The sequence below is a fragment of the Trichechus manatus genome, unplaced genomic scaffold (genome assembly GCF_000243295.1).
Source record: "Trichechus manatus latirostris isolate Lorelei unplaced genomic scaffold, TriManLat1.0 scaffold00037, whole genome shotgun sequence".
Lineage (NCBI taxonomy): Eukaryota > Metazoa > Chordata > Mammalia > Sirenia > Trichechidae > Trichechus > Trichechus manatus.
In genome coordinates, this window is record NW_004443973.1 from 11,821,148 (window position 1) to 11,839,978 (window position 18,831).

Sequence of the window (18,831 nt, forward strand, 5' to 3'; positions counted from 1 at the left end):
ACTGGAGGGACCCCAGAAGACATGGCCCCCAGATTCTCTGTTAGCTGGAAACTAAAACCATTCCCAAGGCCAACTCTTCAGACAAAGATTAGGCTGGACTATGGGACATAAAATGATACTTGTGAAGAGTATGCTTCTTTAGCTCAAGTAGATACATAAGACTAAATGGGCAGCTCCTGTCCAGATGTGAGATGAGAAGGCAGAGAGGGTCAGGAGCTGGTTGAATGGACACGGAAAATCTTGGGTGGAAAGGAGGAGTGTGCTGTCCCAGTATAGGGAGAGCAACCAGGGTCACATGACAATGTATGTATAAATTTTCGTATGAGATGCTAACATGAATTGTAAACTTTCACTTAAAACACAACAATAAAAAAAATGAAATAAAAAAATGTGAAAGAAACTCTGTAGGCTGAAGAGAATTCATACAAGAGAAAACCAAACCAAACCCATTGCTGTCAAGTCGATTCTGACTAATTGCGACCCTACAGGACAGAGTAGAACTGCCCCATATAGTTTCCAAGGAGTGCCTGGTGGATTCGAACTGCTGATCTTTTGGTTAGCAGCCATAGCTCTTTAACCACTATGCTACCAGGGTTTCCAAAAAGCGTGAAATTTCAGATACAGGAAGAACATCAGAAATGGTTAAGCTTCTGGGTAAATGTGATCGTCTATTTTTCTCCTCTTAAATTCTTTAATATATGTATGACTTTTGAAAGCAAACATTACACCCTGTCTCAGAGGATGGGGTTCAATTCATGTAGATGCAACGCATATGACAACTGTGACATAAAGAGTGGGGCGTAAAAGAATCTGTATGGCTATCAAGTTTCGACCTTTAACTAAAGCTGATAAGATGCTCATTCTAATTTGACTGTGAAATGGTTAGTATACATAGTGCTACTCTCAGAAAACAAATAAAAAGCACTTACAAACTCACTGAGAGACATTGGATACCTTCAATAGTGCTATACAGGAAATATGAATAAAGCAGTTAAAAACACTCAAAAAAAAAAAAAGAAAGAAAGAAAGAAAACCTAAAAATCAAAGCAAGATATCTGCTACCAGTTTCTCTCTTTGACGCTAGATACAGCAAGGAGTCTATGCTAACTGTGCTGGCTACTCTCCAGTTGCCCCTCTGGATACTGTTGTACGGAAAAAACATCACCAAGTTTAGTAAAGCAAAATGAAAGTTTTATTTGGCATATATTAAAAAAGGCAAAAGTGGGAAGGGGACAAGCATGCTGCCAGAGCTAATGTCTGCCCAAATCCAAGGAAGGTTACAGAATCATCAGTATATATTAACATTACGAATAGGTAAAATCATTGAAAGCTTCACCTTTTCACGGATTGGCTAAAAACTGCTAGATCAACGTGATCCTACATTTTGAATCATCTTTCTTAATAATACAGGTTTCAGTAACGACAGTCAGGAGGGTCTTCATTGGTCCAACAAATCTTCTATTCACTAAATGCTAATAAAAAAGATAAGAGTGGAAACTCTTTTGTGTTCTGTTTATGATTTGTTTATGTGAAAGCTTCCCTAAAAGACATTTTCCAAGATTGTCCTAGCTATTGTCTTTATATCTCAGGGCTCAGTTGATGTATCCTTGTGAGGCCAGCTCCAGCTGGGTCACATTCTCTATGTTCAAGGACAGGGAATAATGACTCCAATATTATTTCCTAAGTCAATATACTCTCTTCTCTTCTTTACCCTAATCTGTGCCCCAGGAGGTTGGATGGTGTCACCCTGTCTCCTTTACCCTCTGGCTTCATGGGGTTCAGAGGTCAAGAGGAGAAGCCATGATTGTGTTCCTCCAGGTATGGCCACAGCTCCACTGAGTGGCTCTTCTCCCACAGGTGTGGCTCCTGCTGGGTTCCAATAACAGCTCCCTCCCCTTGCACTGTGAGCCCTAGAGAGGGTAACAGTTTCCCTCTGTTGCTAATGGGGTGCTTCACCATCCTGTGCTGCTAAATTCTGCCCACATCCCTGAAAACAGTCCCTTCATCAAACATTCTGTTATTTCCTCTTTGAGTATGCTATCATTTCCTGCCCCAGAACCCTGACCGACACATTTATAAGACAATTTTCAAAGAAAGGTAAAATCATGTGTCTCATGCAGATATAAAATGAATGCTTATCAAAATTTTATTTAACTCATTAATTAAATGAGGGAACCAGAAAAGATGTTACAATCAGTTCAAAGAAGAAGTTAAAAAAAAAAAAAAAACGAATACTGAAATGAATTTGCAAATGGCTGCAAAAACTGGCTTTTTTCCTTGGGAGTACCATTGGGGACAGCTGTCCCTCTGCTTGACATGAGTTTATTTGCATGTATATGGGCAATAATTATTTGCATTGTTAAAAGTTACCTACAATTTACAGAATTGTAGACTAGCTCAAAGGCAATGAATCAGAATCAAATACCCTGGAAAGTTATGCACTAAACAATGGATAGTATTCCACTGAAGCAAAACATTTTTTCCTACATATATTTGCCTTCTTTCTCTAAGGGACGTGATCATTCAAGTAATTACTTGTGCAGTGATGTGGAGGCCATCCTATTTACCAGGATGTATTTTAGGGAAAACATGGTATTTGTACTTGATATGCTGCTGGAGTGGAGGGAGAGTTCCCCAGGGAAGGTTCCCACAACAGCTCTGCAGGAAACCAGAAGAGGAATTAACTTTGCAGAGGCGGGGAGGGGAGGTAGCCAAAGATTGCAAGGCTGATTCACGAAGTGAGCACTCCCTGTAACCCACATCTTCAGTAAAGTTCACCAAAAAAAAAAAAAAAAAAAAAAAATGTTGAGACTGGATCTTTTGTACAAATTAGAGAAAAAGAACACTTTTTGCATGAGAATTGGAGCTAACTGGGACAGTATTTTTACACGAGGAGCCTAGGTGACAGTAGTGGAAGGGCTTGGGGCAGGAAACCCATAAGAATTTACAAACATGGACAGGAAGAACTGTGGACTATAATTAGGGATTTGAGCCCAGGTTGCTGAGGGGCAGGAAGTCTCCTGCTGATGTCTGAACTATACATACCACTATCAAAGTTCAAATTATTCTCTTTTTACATTTTGTTGTGGGGGCAGTGGGGAGGGGGCAAATTTCTAGCTTCTCCATGGATTTCCCTTTATTTCTTCCATTTCGTTTCTTCCTAGGTTCCTAGCTGCCTACTTCTGGAGTTCATTCGTTCAACAAATTTTTTTTAGACACGCAAACGGTGGGCAGGCACTGTTTTAGGTTCTGGGGATACAGCAGTGAACAAGAGGTACAGATTCCTGTGCTCAGGAAGTCTCCGTGCTAAGGGGTAGGCAATAAACAAACATCTACAATTATGTCAGAGTACTGTATGCTTCTATAAAGACAATAAAACAGTACAAGTGTGTGTGTATTTGTATGAAGAATGAACGCTACTTAAAACAGGAGACAAACAAGGACCATTCTGAGATTAAGACCTTCAGAGACTCTAAAAGGGAAAAGATGTTGCTGCCTCTCACCATGATCCTCAAAGAAAAAAAAAAAAAACTCTTCCCCAAGAACAAAATTCAAAACAAAACAAAACAAAACAAAAAACCCTAAGATCATCATCCTATCTTCATCCATAATTAGGCACGAAAGTCATTAGGTGAGACTTTTGATTAAGATTTGAGTGAGGCAGAATGGAGCCAGCCTTTTCTGGATGTAACAGGTTCTAGACAGCCCATTTAAACTAATAGCCTGTGTAAGGATAAGTACAAATCGAAAAGCAAAAAATATGTATATATAGTTTTCCCTGCTGCAAAAAGGAAAAGAGACTTCTCCCACCCACTTCCCCTTTTCTTAGAGTATTTACTTTAGAAACCTTGTACAGTAAAACCTGTGAAAGCCAGAACCTGTGTAAGGCGGAAACTTGTCAGAGAAGGAAAACTCTAATATTTTCCACTAATATGAGCTGTAGAAAAGTGGTAAGGCTGCACCCAGTCAAAGGTGGAAAGTTTTCGTGACCCAGAAAAACAGGGCAGTTTTGTGGATTTCCGTTCTCACAGGTTTTACTGTAACTGTAGATTCCTTCTTTGCCTCTTTTGAGAAATCCTGAAAGGATAGATAAGCTTCTTGCCAGTTTGACAATCCAGGGAAGTTTCCTTGGGCATCTGGGAGTAGGGCTTCAGAAAAAGTTTCCAGGAAGTTATATACAGGAATCATCTGGGGATCTTGTTAAAATATAGATTCTGATTCGATATATCTGGGGTGGAAATGCCAATTCATATTAGGAAACTTGTTAGAAATGCAAATTCTCAGCAAGGGTTCCTACCCATGGAACCGGTTGGAAGCCCTGCCTGGGAGCCATCTTTTTCAAATGTAATCAGTGAGGAAGTCAGTTTCTCTGTCTCTCAGAGTCTCAGTGTCTGGAGAGTAAAAGCCTAACTTCAGCAGACTCCAAGCTGTAAAAGTACCTCCTGTCACAAAGATATCAAGAGTATATTTTTCCTTTGGATACAGGCAATTAACAAACACTGGTGGCTACCCCTATAACCAGGTGAATTTAGAATAAATGGTGTATGACAAAGGGTGTTGACAAGTCCTGTTATTTGAGGACTAGTTATCATTTACCTGGAGAACATGTGTGGAATGGATTACATCTACTTGACAATATAAAGGGTGAAATTTCTTTCTGTCTTTGCAGTTTCTTTAGCAGATTGCCTATGATGCTTCACATTCTAGTTTAATGCTTATTTAATAACACTTTTCTTTCTCTTCTATTTTTGTGGAGAGGTTTTCTGGGTTGGGAGTAGATTTTGTTTTTAATTATATCTCCCCAACGCTGGTTTACAACCACCTCCATTTGCAAATGACGACAGCCAAGGGAAAGTGTTAAGTCTGAAGATGTTAGTCTTTTACTCACTGGCTGTGGTGCCACCCAGACAGACCCTCTGAAATAGGCTTTGTTGGGAGGCTTTTTTCTATCTGTTCTTTGGCTGCTGAGCTGCCCATATGGTCTGTCAAAGAACTCTTAACAGGAGATACTTTGAAAAGCTTGTAGCCACAGTCATGTCCTCTTCAGAACTATATGAATTGCCATTTTTTATTGATATATATAAACAAACAAACAAGAACAGTTGCCAGCAAGTAGATTCCCACTGATTTAGGAAATAATATTGCAGTCATTATTCCCTGTCCTTGAGTATAGAGAATGTGACCCAGCTGGAGCTGGATTCACAAGGACTCACAAGGACACATCAACTGGGCCCTGAGATATAAAGACAATAGCTAGGAAAATCTTGGAAAATATCTTTTAGGGAAGATTTCACATAAACAAATCATAAAACAATACAAAAGAGTTTCCACTCTTACCTTCTTTATTAGCATTTAGCGAATAGTAAGATTTGCTGGACCAATGAAGACTCTCTTGTACCAATGATTGTTAAGAAAGACAATTCAAAATGTAGGATCACCGTTTCTAGCCAATCTGTGATAAAGTGAAGCTTTCAATGGTTTTGCCCATTTGTAATGTTCCTTGGACTCAGGCAGACATGGCTCTGGCAGCATGCTTGCCCATTTTCCTACTCTTGCCTCTTTGAACATATGCCAAATAAAACCTTTTCTTTTTGCTGTACTAAACTTTGTGATGTTTTTACCCTAGAAAACCACTCGTGGCAACCCAGTATGTTTCAGAGTATAACTGTGCTCCACAGGGTTTTCAACGGATGTGATCTTTTGGATATAAGACTTGTTTTGTTTTTTGTTGTTTTTTCTCATTATAGCACTCTGCAAATCAACATGGTTTTACAATCCTTATCCAGCCAGGCATGGACAATGCTTCTGAATGAACATCCAACCTTACAGAACTGGTTTCAGCTATTTGGAAGAAAATCTTGAAAATAATAGTGGAGCAGTCTCTTAAGAAATGATGTCTCGCCAATGCAGTGGATACTATTTTTTGGAAAACACAGATATTTATTATTCTGAATAAAAGGGTGATTCTGAACAGTCAGACCGTAAATGTGAAGAAGTTTTAGGAAAACTATAAACCATGATTTATTTCATTTACATTTTCCTATTTTATATATGACCAAGGAGTAATATGATTAAAATCTGTTTAATACGTGTATGAGATCTTAATAAAAAAACTATATGCCCACCAACAGGTAAATGGATAAATAAAATGTGGTATACACATACAATGGAATATTATTCGGCCAAAAAAAAAAGGAATGAAATTCTAATAAACGTACTACAACATAGATGAACCTTGAAAACATTATGCTAAATGAAATAAGCCAGACACAAAAGGACAAATATTGTATGATTCCACTCATACGCAATATCTACAATAGGTAAATTAATAGAGATAGAAAGTAGATTAGAGGTTAGCAGGGGCTGGGGAAGTGCGGATGATTATTGCTTAATGGGTATAGAGCTTCTGTTTGGGGTGATGAAAAAGTTTTGCAAATAGATGTGGTGACATTTACACAACAGTGTGAATATAATTAATGCAACTGAATTGTACACTTAAAATGGTTAAAATGGCACGTTATATATTTTTTACCACAATAAAAAATATTTTTTAAACTCCAAATAAATAAGTCGCCGTTCTTTAAAAAAATAAAATAAATTCTAAGTGATAAGAAAGCATTATGTCATTGGCAACTTTATCTTTCTTACTAGTTTATACATAATAGTGCATCTTACAGTTGATAGTGTTTCAATATGATGAAATACAGTTTAACTGTTTCTGTTTAGAGAATAGAAGCAGCTGAATTTTTTAATCCTTCTAGATCCACATTAAACCAACCTAAGATTTTAGGCAGCAAGCAGATAACAGCTCCTTTTTCAGAGTTGTATTCCCTTCCATCTTTGCTTCAAACTGGTTAGCTCCTGCCTGAGCTCATGGTGTTCATAGAGCTGTGCTAAAAGCAGCAAGATGTAGCCAACATAGGTCAACATTCTGAATCTTCCTTGTACTTTTTCCTTGGTTGGGATGTAGTCTTCCTTCCAAGGTATCACAGCTGATAGTTTTATTAAATGTTTTGCACAGTATAACAAAGACAATAGCATTCCAGTCTGTATCTGACTTCTGTTTGCCTGCATGCACACATTTCCATAGAGCTAATGCCTCATGGCCATGCCCAAAGTGCAACAGAAGTGGGAAGAGTGCTGTTTATTCTGGGAAGTATCTGTCCAGCTAATGGTTTTATCACTGTGGTAGAAGGGAGAGTAGGAACCCTGGTGGCTCAATGGTTAAGCACTTGACTGCTGACCCAAAAGATGGTGGTTCAAACCTACCCAGCAGCTCCACGGAAAAAGACCTGGTGATCTTCTCCCACAAAGATTACAGCCTAGAAACCCTATGGGGCAGTGCGATGTCATGAATCACTTTTATATGGTCTTTCTTGCCATGGTCCTGTGACTGCTACACAATGATTGGGTAGTGACTATGCAAATAAGGCGTTTGTAGACCATCAAGTGGATTGGACAGCTTGATAATAATGCAAATAAGATGCATGGAACCCCTGTGGGGATGGGACCATGCAAATAAGAACCTTAATGAGGGGATTGGCCAGTTTTGCCATCCTCTAGGCTTAAAAGAGAGCCAATCCCAGAGCAGCGAGGGGATCTCACTACCATCAAGAGAGAAGAGCTGGGAGTAGAGCGCATCCTTTGGACCCAGGCTTCCTATGTTGAGAACCTCCTAGACCCAGGAGACAGACAGAGAGAGCTGTAACACTGGAGATGGCACGAGATGGTGAGAAACAGCGGCAGCAGAACCAGAAGACTGGTGTGACGTGGCACGGCAGGCTTCTTAGCCCATGGAGCAAAGTGGCTACAGTGGGTGTGCTGACCCATGGAGCGAGAGAGCTGAATGCCTTTGGGCAGGAGGCTTACTGGCAGAGTAGCGTCCCTTCGGGCACTTATTGGTGGAGCTAAAGAGCTTTGTAACACTTGCCTGAACAGGGCAGAGGCTGTGCCGAGGGGCCAAGGGGCCAAGAACCAAGAGAGAAAGAAGCCTGCCTGTAGGCATGGCTGAGAAACTGTCCTGACCAAAGAACTGTATCCTGAGTTGTTTCTGATCCTGAATTATAACCTGTTACTCCCCTAATAAACTCCATACCTGTCAGTATGGTCTGTGAGTTCTGTGTGGCCACTGCAATGAATTACTGAACCCAGTAGAGAAGCAGAGAGGGCCATGGGAGCAGGATTACACAATAAGCAAGGTAAGCACATACTTAGGGCATCAACAAAACAAGGGCACCAGTTGTCCAAACCAAATACTCATAGATGCCAAGCAGAGAGGACACAAAGAAAAGTGAGCACCACAGTAGAAGGGAACTGGCCGGGCACTAAATGAAACCGCTACCAGTTCCAGTGCGTGAGAATGTGCTGGCCAGAAATAAAGCTCATGCAGGGTCACAAGGGCACCCGTGTGCAAGGTTGTTTAATTAAGCTACGAGACCCTGACACTTCAACACTTTTGTTGATATCTGTCTCCTACAGTCCCCTCTTGTGTAACTGAAACTCCTTCCTTCTCTTAGCGGGTCTCTTGGGAATATACCATTTCTTTCTAATAACAAGAGGTGGGGGTGGGCCGTCGAGTCTAACTCTTGCTACTTTCACCTAATATGCAACTGGATCCAACATGAGCAGTTACTGGGCAAGGACGGATTATGTTAATACGTAACAGATCTCTAATCCATTTTGAGAGAAACATCTGGTACATCCGTGTCTGCTGATCCAGCAACTCCAGCCAGGAAGGCCAGCAATGCTCTTTGCCATGATACAAACACAAGGGTATGCTCTTGCACATGTCATGATAAATAACCAATGAGAACTCCACTCCCAGATGACATGCAAAAGCAAGGGAGCTGGAATAAGTCAACCATTGTAATGAATTCAATCAAGTTACTTTTTAACTATATAGCATTTATGTACAGAGTCATGTCCTACGTTTTGTAAACAACAATATTTATAACTTTACCTTTAAAATAGGTTTGGCATACATGTGGACACAATCTAGCATACATTTAATATAATACTAACATGGTTAATAATTTAATTCTAACATAGCAAATGTCCAAAAAAAGCTGGAAATATTAATATTTATCTAACACGAAAAGTTTCAATCTATGTATCAAGTGAGTTTCATTTTTTATTGTCTTGCACGGGACACAGTGCTTGATATTATTCTATATATGTCAATAAACAAGTTATTAGGCACATTAAGAGGATGCAAAATTCAATACTTATTTATTGTGCAAAATATGTTTCTGTTTTGTAACAATGTGTTTCTAAATTCATCTTTCAAGAAAGTAAAAAAAGACATTTATCAGAACGTTACACTTACATTTTATCAGAATATTTACATATCTTCATGTAAGGAGATTGAACAATTCCTCAAGGAAATAAATTAATATTTAGATAATAAAAATTATATAAATGTATTTTATTTTCCATTTCCCTTCAGACTGTCTTTCTTTCAAGAAATTGATTAACATTGTTATGACTCACAAAACAAACTGACTTGTCGAGAAGTGGTGCTCTTATTGCATCATTTATGTACCTATCTCCGAATATGCGAGTTGAACAATCCTACAAATTAGATGTACATTTTATAAATTTTGTATATGATAACAATTATATTTTCCTTTTCATTTCAGACCAATCAGGTATAACTTCACAATCAGGTCTCTCTCATCGACCACATAAGAACACACCAGCAGCAGTATAATCACATGTCCATGACGTATCTGGTCCTATCCTGCACAAAGCAAACCAAAACAAGTCTTCAGATTGAGTATAGCCTTGAATTTGTATCATGCTCTTTGCAATCGCTTTCACCCCTGTAGGGTATCAGCAGTAGTCCAATGCACTGTGAAGACATAGCATCAAAGGATGGAAAGTGAGTGCGCACAGTTTTAAGTATTATTTCAAGACGAAAAACACTCGTGGAAATCTGTGAAGGTCCCGCCAACAAACATGTACGACAAAGGAATGAAATTATTTCCAACTGCCTTGTAAGTATCGTTTCTTTTGACTATCTCAGACCTGAAGAACAAAATTACATGTTCCAAATCAATTATTTTTACTTACTAATTTTCAAATAGAAACTTTTGTGTTAACGTTCAACTTTGTATATATATTTTATTTTATAAATTTTATTTATTTTCAGTTATTCAAATTTATTGCTGACAGTAGAACCAAATGTAAAAAGTGACATAATTTTATATCCAGTAAAATGAAATGGCAACAACTAAGTGGAGCACAAAAATGAAAACTCACAGAAGATAAAAAGGATTTGTGAATCCCTAAAGGCAATTCCAAAGTTAAGTTCCTTTTTAAAACATAATGAATCAGAAGAGACTTCTTCATTGAACACTCAGGTTTAATGGTACGAATCATTGTACTAGTACTGATAGTGCTGAAATTACTAACAACAATATGAATATAACAGAATTTGTCCCAAATTCTGTATCCATTCCCTGCTGTAGTAGAAAAAAATAATAATGGTGTATAAAGTGAAACTACTTTAGAATCTGAAATAGTCACATCTGCAGACACCATAAACAATAGATATACAGATCCTGCTTTGTTGATAATTTTTCATCTAATGACGTACATTATTGGATTAAAAGAGGGCCAAGTGATTGTCAACATCACAGCGGACCATTTGAAAATTTGTGTTGAAAATTTCTGGATGGTGAACAAACAAGGTTCTGTAGCCATAATATATTTCTAGGGTGCAAAGTTAATGGTGAAAATTATAAGAGGGAGTAGCTACTGTATTCTCCATCAGTTGCTCTGTATCTTGTTTTGTTTACAAATTATTCAGTCCTAAATCATCTAATTCTCAATTTGCTACGGATGGATTTAGCGATTGGTGCATCCCAAATATGATTGATAAACATGAAAACAGTTCAATTCACAGATTGTATGTTGTCATATTTAAACCGAAGACATAGTTTTGGCTTAACTCATGAACTGGAAACACAAATTAATGAAGAATATCAGTACTGGAAAGCTGCTTTGCAACACATTGTTGCTGTCATTATAACAATCGCTGAACATGAACTATCTTCTTGAGGAAGAAATGAAGTGTTTGGGTCCTCAGAAAATGGAATTTTTTTTTGGTTTATTTGAACTTGTTTCTCAGTTTGATCCATTTTTAGCAGGTCACATCTCCAAATATGGTAACACATGAAAGGGCAACCCATCATATGTATCTAAAACAATATGTGAAGAATTAATAAACTTAATAAGTAATACATTTTGATCAACTACTTTCAGGGAAACAAGTATAGCTCAATATTTCAGTTTGTCTGTAGACTCCACTCCTGATCTTTCTCATACAGATCAGCTAACTATTGTGTTAGATACTTATTTCCAAAGGATGGAAAACTTGTCAAAAACTTGTCAAAACTTGTTATCACATTTACTATCTTAGAAATTCATACTGATGAAGAAATTGCAAATCAAGTACTTCACTATTTATGTGAAGTTTGCAATACTGATTCTTCTAAGTGCAGAGGCTAGTCCTATGACAATGCTGCCAATATGTCAGGGTGTTATAAAGGCATGCAACAGAAAATTTTAGAATGTAATGAATATGCCATTTTCATACCATGTACTGCACATTCACTTCATCGTGTAGGACGTAGCATAGTAGATTGTTATCTAGAAGCCGCTGAGTTTTTTTTTTTACTCTTCAGTTCCTCTACACATTTTTTGCTGCCTCTACTCACCCATGGGCAGTTCTTACAACATATTTAGGCAATGACTGAGTATTAAAATGTCTTTCTAATACACGCTGGAAGCGCATGCTGTAGCAATGAGTACAATCCTGGAATCGTTCATTCAGATTCTAGATGCCTTAGAAAATATTGCTGAAGACCAGACACAAAAAGGAGATACCAAAAGAGAAGCTGAAAACATCACCAACTGTGGCACAATGTATTACTTAATATGGCCCTTCTAGCCATAGTCTTCGTGACACACACAGTGATTGAGTGGGACTATGGAAATAAGGTATATGGAACCCTAACGAAGGGATTGGTCAGTTTTGCCTTCCCACTAGGCTTAAATTAAGCCATCCCAGAGGTGGGAGGAGAGGATCTCACCACCACCAAGGAAGAAGAACCAGGAGTGGAGCATGCTGTTTAGACCCAGGATTCTTAAGCTAAGAGGCTACTGGAACCAGGAGACTGAGAGCGAGCTGTAACACTGAAGACGTAGAGAAGTCGTGGCAGAGAAATAGCAGCAGTAGAGGCCCACGGAGCAAGAAAGCTAAGCACCTTTGGGCAGGAGACTTGCTGGTGGAGTGGGGAGCCTCTGGACACTTGGTAGAGTTAGGTTTGCAACCCACAGAGCTATAGTTGAGCATCTTTGGGCTGAGGCTTATGGGTAGAGTGGGGTGCTTCTGGACACTTACTGGCAGAGCTAAAAGAGCTTTGTAACACTTGCCCAAGTAAGGCAGAGGCCAGGCTGAGGATCCACCAAGCGGGGGCCGAGGGCCAGAGAGAGGCGTGTCTGTGAGCAAAGCTGAAAAGAGGCCATCCTGATTGAGGGACTGTATCCTTGAGTGTTCCTGAAATGAATTGAATTGTAACCTGTTACTTCCCTAATTAAACCCCATAATAATGAGTATTGTCTGTGAGTTCTGTGTGGCCATTGCAATGAATTACCAAACTCAGCAGAGAAGTAGAGTGTCATGGGATTGGTACAAGAATTGGTAAAAAGGTTGGAGGGTGGAGGCATGTCTGACCTCCAGCTCATAGGAATTAGCCTTGGGCTGTTGATCTTAATTCTCTTTCCCCCTTGTGAAGTTAGAGGAGGTCCGACACTGCCCCCAGGTCATTTTTACAGTTGGGTGTCAGAAGAGCGGATTGTTGCAATGGCTCCAGACTCATGGAAGCATAGAATTTAGGAAAGGAAGGAATGAAGGGGCTTGGGAAGTGAAACTTTTGATTCTTGGTTGGTTACTTTGGTTATTGTTATCTGTGATGGCCAAAAGGAAAGTAAGAGATGTTATGCTGTAGATGAGGGGAGAAAAGCTGTATCTAGAGCGGCTCAGGACAAGGGCCAGGCCAGTTAAATGGGATGACTGATAGAGGGCCAGAGTCTACCGGTTTCACCCAGCCAGAAGCCTGAGGCCATATACATATGAATGGGAAGATAGTCAAGGGGTGGAAAAGATGCAACTGGAATGTTTTTTTTAAAAAGGGTTATGTGTTTATCTGAATGCTATGTATATTTAATAATTTCTTCTACCTAGTGTTGTAAAATGGACCTAAATGTATGATAGAATGAATACTAGGTATTATAGATTACAGACAGCATGTAACTCCACCTTCAGCCAATACTTTATGGATATGCTAAAAAGGGAACTAGTATTTGCCAGAAGAAACACAGGCTTTTTGTTTTAAGCCAGTAGCCCAGTATACGGACTGGGGGCTTAGGTAAAAAACTTGAGCTCCACCCATAATTTGCATTTGAAAAGATGTGTCGTTCCACCCAGAATTGCTGGGAGAGGAGTAAATTTGCATTTAAAAGACCTGCAGGAAAAAAAGTGACTGTTTTGCTTCTTGAATTTTGAGCAAGCAGTTTGCGTTTGGATGCATTCAGGCAGGAAAAGTGAGTGCCATCAGAAAAACCCCCTTCCAGGACTAGAAGTTAAAGGGCGCTGGTAAGTAGACAGCCTGGTATGCTCACTTGAGGTGACCACCTGGGGCCACCAGATGAATGGAAGTGGGGGAAGTGCAGCAATGAAGAGACAGACTGAGTTTGGACATGTTCCATTGGCACCCATTGACCTAGACAGGGGGTTAGGGATGAGAGGGAGAGAGAGAAGGGGCTGGCTGGTTTGAAGTGCTGGGAAGTGTGTATGAACTCTCAAGCCTACACTAGTACCCACTGTGAGCTAGCTTAGATGGCTAGGGATGAGCCGACCAGAATCTGACCGAATGAAGAGGAAGATGTTTGATACCGTGAGCTGGTGTAAACTGCTGCAATTTGATGGTTTGCTCTGGACTGGACTTTGCTTACAGATGCAGATGCTCAAAGTTCTAACTGGAACATAAGATTCTTCAAGGCCAAGGAACATGCTTGTCTCCTCAGAGTACTGGTTTGATAATGATTGTCAATTTAGAAATTGACTAAAACAGTGGCAGATAAAGGCAGGAAGTGGCTGGCTTACACGCTTTCATGAGTGTGCTTACATTAAAGGAGGGGGACAAGGGAGAATCTTCACTGAATAGATTCCTCTTTTCCTGATGTGTCTGGGGAAGGGAGTGGGGGAAGATACTGATAGGATTATATAATTCAGCTGTGAGTAATGATTGTTAACTGGGTTAATTGTGATGTAAAAACTGTAATTCTAGAAGTAACTGTGAAAGAGTGGACTCAAGTACAGTGGCCGAACCTAAAGTCCCTTAAAGGTTTTGCTATGCTGATACTTCATGAGGCTCAGAACAAGGGAATAATCTTTTCTTAGTTAAATTTTATCAGACACCAGGAAGAGTGAAGCCGAGATGACTTGCAGAACGTGACCAGATCGGATGGACACCTGCAGCAGACCTGAATGGCTGGTACCCGACTAATCTCACCCTGAGGACTCTTGCCCTACTGAAGGACTAATTGTTAATGTTTTGGACTGGTAAAATGTTTGGGGAGGAGAAGTTAATCCTTCACTTATGAAAGGGCCAATGGCTAGAAGAGCCAGGGGGTGGCCTGTGGGGCAATGAATTGCTTAATATCGCCCTTTTAGCCATAGTCTTTGTGATTCATACACAATGATTGAGTGGGGTTATGCAAACAAAGTACATGGAACCCTAATGACGGGATCAGTTCTGCCATCGCCGTAGGCGTAAAATGAGCCATCCTAGAGGCTGGAGGAGAGGATCTCACCACCACCGAGAAAGAACCAGGAGTGGAGCATGTCCTTTGGACCCAGGATCCCTTTGCTGAGAAGTTACTGGAACCAAGAGACTGAGAGAGAGACTGTAACACTGAAGACGGTGAGAAGCAGTGGCAAAGAAATGGTGGCAGCAGAGGCCCATGGAGCAAGAAAGCTGTGTCTTTGGGCAGGAGGCTTGCTGGCAGAGTAAGGTTCTTCTGGGCACTTATCAGGCAGAGCTAAAAGAGCTTTCTAACACTTGCCTGAGCAGGGCAGAAGCCGGGCCAAGGGGCCACCAAGGGGATCAGGGGCTGTGGGGCTGCGGAGCCGAGGGCAAGAGAGAGATGTGCCTGCGGGCATGGCTGAGAAGAGGCTGTCGTGATCGAAGAACTGTATCCTGAGCATTCTTCAACCTGAACTGTAACCCATTACTTCCCTAACAAACCCCATAATTGTATTATCTGTGAGTTCTGTATGGCCATTGCAATGAATTATTGAACTCAGCAGAGAAGTAGAGAGTGCTGTGGGAGGGATGACTGGTATGAGAATTGGTAAAAAGGTTAGAGGCATGTCTAACCTCCAGCTCATAGTAATCAGGCTTGGGCTGTTGATCTTGATTCTCCTTACGCCTTGTGAAGTTAGAGGAGGTCAGGCACTGCCCCTATGCCATTTTTACAGCAACAAAATGCAAACACTAGAATATGTATTTATGCTGATTATTAATATATTGCAATATTTTCATCAGACAAGTCAAGCTCTCCTAGATTCAGAAGTAAATTCAAAGACATGCACAGGTTTCTACCAGTCATTAACAGTGTATCTACATACTTTCAGATTTTGAAAAATTTGAAAGCACAACAAAACAAATTTTGCTAAATACTGATTATCAAGCAGTTCACCATCGCAGAAGCATTAGAGAGAAACAAGTAAATGATGGAAGTGCTCCAGAAGTATCACTGAGTGCCATAGATCAATTTTGCATTAACCACATACTACACCATCACTGACACATTTGAACTTGCATGAAAGGAGGGGTAAAAGTGTATGAAGTTCTTTCCAATAGATTTTCCTTATTAAAAAACATGGCTGTACCTGATGAAGAATGCATGAAGACATCCAAGAAACTACTGCAGGCTTATCTCAATGGCTTAAATGCAAACCTTTACAGAGAAGTGTGACAATTTTCATTCTTACATGAGAACTAAGTTTACAGATTTTACAGTTTACAAATTCTACTCACATAGGAATGTATGACTCCGTAACAGAAGATAAAATACAACATGTATTTCCCAATGTTGAAATTGCTTTACGAATATTCCTAACTTTAATAATCACAAACTGCACAACAGAATGCTCATTTTCATCCCTAAAAAGACTCAAAAACTCTCAATATATAACAATGATTCAAGAAAGACTCAATTCATTATCATTATGAATAGAAGTAGATATTGTTTGGCAGCTTAATTGTAATGAAATCATTGAATAATTTGTAACAGTAAAGATAGAAATGTTTTTCATTATAACATGTTAGAGATGAAAGATTTATCTAAAAATAAAATGTAGTAATTTGCTGTAATAATTTGTTTTCTGATCATTAAATTTTCTTTTCATTTGTTTGTTTATAATTATGGCACTTATTATGAAACAAACATCAAAATTGAAGTATGAGCCATTTAAAGCAAAATTGGTGAAAGTCAATTTTTCATTGTGGGAGATCAACAGAATTCTACATTGATTGTTGAAACAATTAAGTTCACTGACTCATTTTCTTTGTTGCAGAATACATGGAATATTCTTTTTTGTAGAAAATGTGGTGGTTGTGTTGATGTTACGTGCCATCGAGTCTTTTCCAACTCATAGTAACCCTATGTACAACAGAATGAAACACTGCCCTAAATCTTAATACTCCTTATCCACTAAAAATTTTATAATCCAGTTTATTTCATTCTGATAAAATGGCATACGCCACTTTTGCATTCAATCACTAATATTATAGTCACATTTAAAAAGAAGTTACATCATTGATAACTAAGACACACACACACACACTCATACATCTCACATATCTCGTTCAAATGTGTGCGTAAGCAGAGGAGAGGGCCCTCACATGCCTTAATCTGGCCCTGTGCGGGAGGGATGACCAGCGTCAAAATTGGTAAAGAGGTTGGAGAACGTATGCCTAATCTCCACCTCATAGGAATCAGCCTTGAGCTGATGCAGATGATCTTGATTCTCTCTCCTCCCCCTTGTGAATTTAGACGAGGAGTCAGACGATGCCCCCACCATGCAGAATACAGCTCTGCTCTGTCACATGGGGTCGCTATGAGTTGAAAGCAACTCGATGGCACCTAACAACAACAGAAGGAAAGAATGAGTATAGAAAAACAACCCTCTGTCTCTGATACAGATAAGTGGAGTTGTGGAGATCACCAGGGAGGGTGTGAATCGAGAGAAACAATGATAGCCAGAGACACAATCCTAAAAAGCAACACTATTCGAGATGACCAAGATTAGAAATTGTCTTGGATTGAATTGTGTTCCCCGAAAATATGTGTCAATTTGGCTAGGACATGATTCCCAGTATTGTGTGACTGTCCATTTTGTCATCTGATGTGATTTTCCTATGTGCTGTAAACCCTCTCTATGATGTTAATGAGATGGGATTAGAGGCAGTTATGTTAATGAGGCAGGACTCTATCTACATTAGGTTGTGTCTTAAACCAATTTCTTTCGAGCTATAAAAGAAGCGAGCATGGACACATGGGGATCTCATACCAGCAAGAAAGCAGCACCGGGAGCACAGTGTTTCCCTTGGACCCGGGGTTTCTGCAGGGAGAAGCTCCAGGACCAAGGGAAGATTGATGACAAGAACCTTCCCCCAGAGCCGACAGAGAGAGAAAGCCTTCTCCTGGAGCTGGCACCCTGAATTCGGACTTCTAGTCTACTAGACTGTGAGAGAATAAAACTCTGTTTGTTGAAGCCATCCACTTGTGGTTATTTCTGTTATAGCAGCACTAGATAACCAGGACAGAAGCCTAGGGGAGTGTATTAAAAAATGAGGGGACACTCAATACTGCCAAATATCCTCTAGCAGTTCAGTGAGATGAGGACTGAGAAACATACTTTAGATTTAATAACCAAAAGGTTGGTGGCTTTGGAGTAAGTGATTTCTGAGAACAGGGACAAGGAAGCTGAATTATAGGGAGGAAGTAGCAATGATAACTGTAAATAAATACACTCATTGGAAAGGACTATGGAGTTGAAAATGAGTTTATTTATGTATTTTACAATGTGAAAATCCTGATCATGTCTAATTGCAGGCAAGGGACTAACGAGGGAAGCTGGATATAAAGGAGAGTTAACTATTGAATAAGGTCCTGGAGGACTGGAAGGTTTGCCTGAGATGGGAAGAGGACATGCTTAAGATTGGGATGCATTTTAAGTGTGTTTAAGAAATGTGTGGAATTGGATGTGGGCAGACTTGGGTTGGAATCAAGGCTCCACTGCTTTCTAACTATGTAACCTTGCCTGAGTCACTCGCTCTCTCCAATGACTATGGCTACTCTTTATCGAGTACCTCCTATGGCACAGACACTAATCAACAAAGTAGTTATTTTACAGAGGAGGATGCTAGGGAAGAGAACATGTGTGTTAAATTAGAATTAGACCAGGGTCCAAATCTAGGCAGAAAATAGAGATGCTCCTTATATGATAATTTCCGTTTTCTTTGTGAAGCAGGAAGCAGGGTGCGGCTACAGCTAAGGGAAGAGAGATGGGAAAAATCCATTGGGTAAAACATTTAAGAAAGGAAATTCAGAAAAACCAAATATCTATTTTCTTTTAATAATCCTTGCAGAGAGGTGATGAGCTTGACAGATTTTACTTTGTATCAGGCAGGACTCTTGTAGACTCAAGTACAGAATACTCAGCTCAAATTTCCTGAAAAGAAAGACTATTTTGTC

The 18,831-nt window shown here is 39.6% G+C and overlaps 1 protein-coding gene across 3 annotated transcripts in view; it reads right to left on the reverse strand.

Annotated features, from left to right (window-relative positions):
* Positions 1 to 9,277: 9,277 nt before the first annotated feature.
* The window catches only part of ITGA6 (integrin subunit alpha 6), a 100,164-nt gene continuing 90,610 nt past the window's right edge, over positions 9,278 to 18,831 (reverse strand). Inside the window, exon 25 of one of the 3 annotated variants that reach the window (XM_023730569.1) lies at positions 9,278 to 9,739. In XM_023730569.1, coding sequence (XP_023586337.1) covers positions 9,710 to 9,739 — 30 coding nt within the window. In that variant the 3' untranslated portion in view covers positions 9,278 to 9,709. Of the gene's footprint in view, positions 9,851 to 9,937; positions 10,027 to 18,831 lie in introns of those variants that run through there. The other 2 variants (XM_023730567.1, XM_023730570.1) reach the window with 2 other exon arrangements.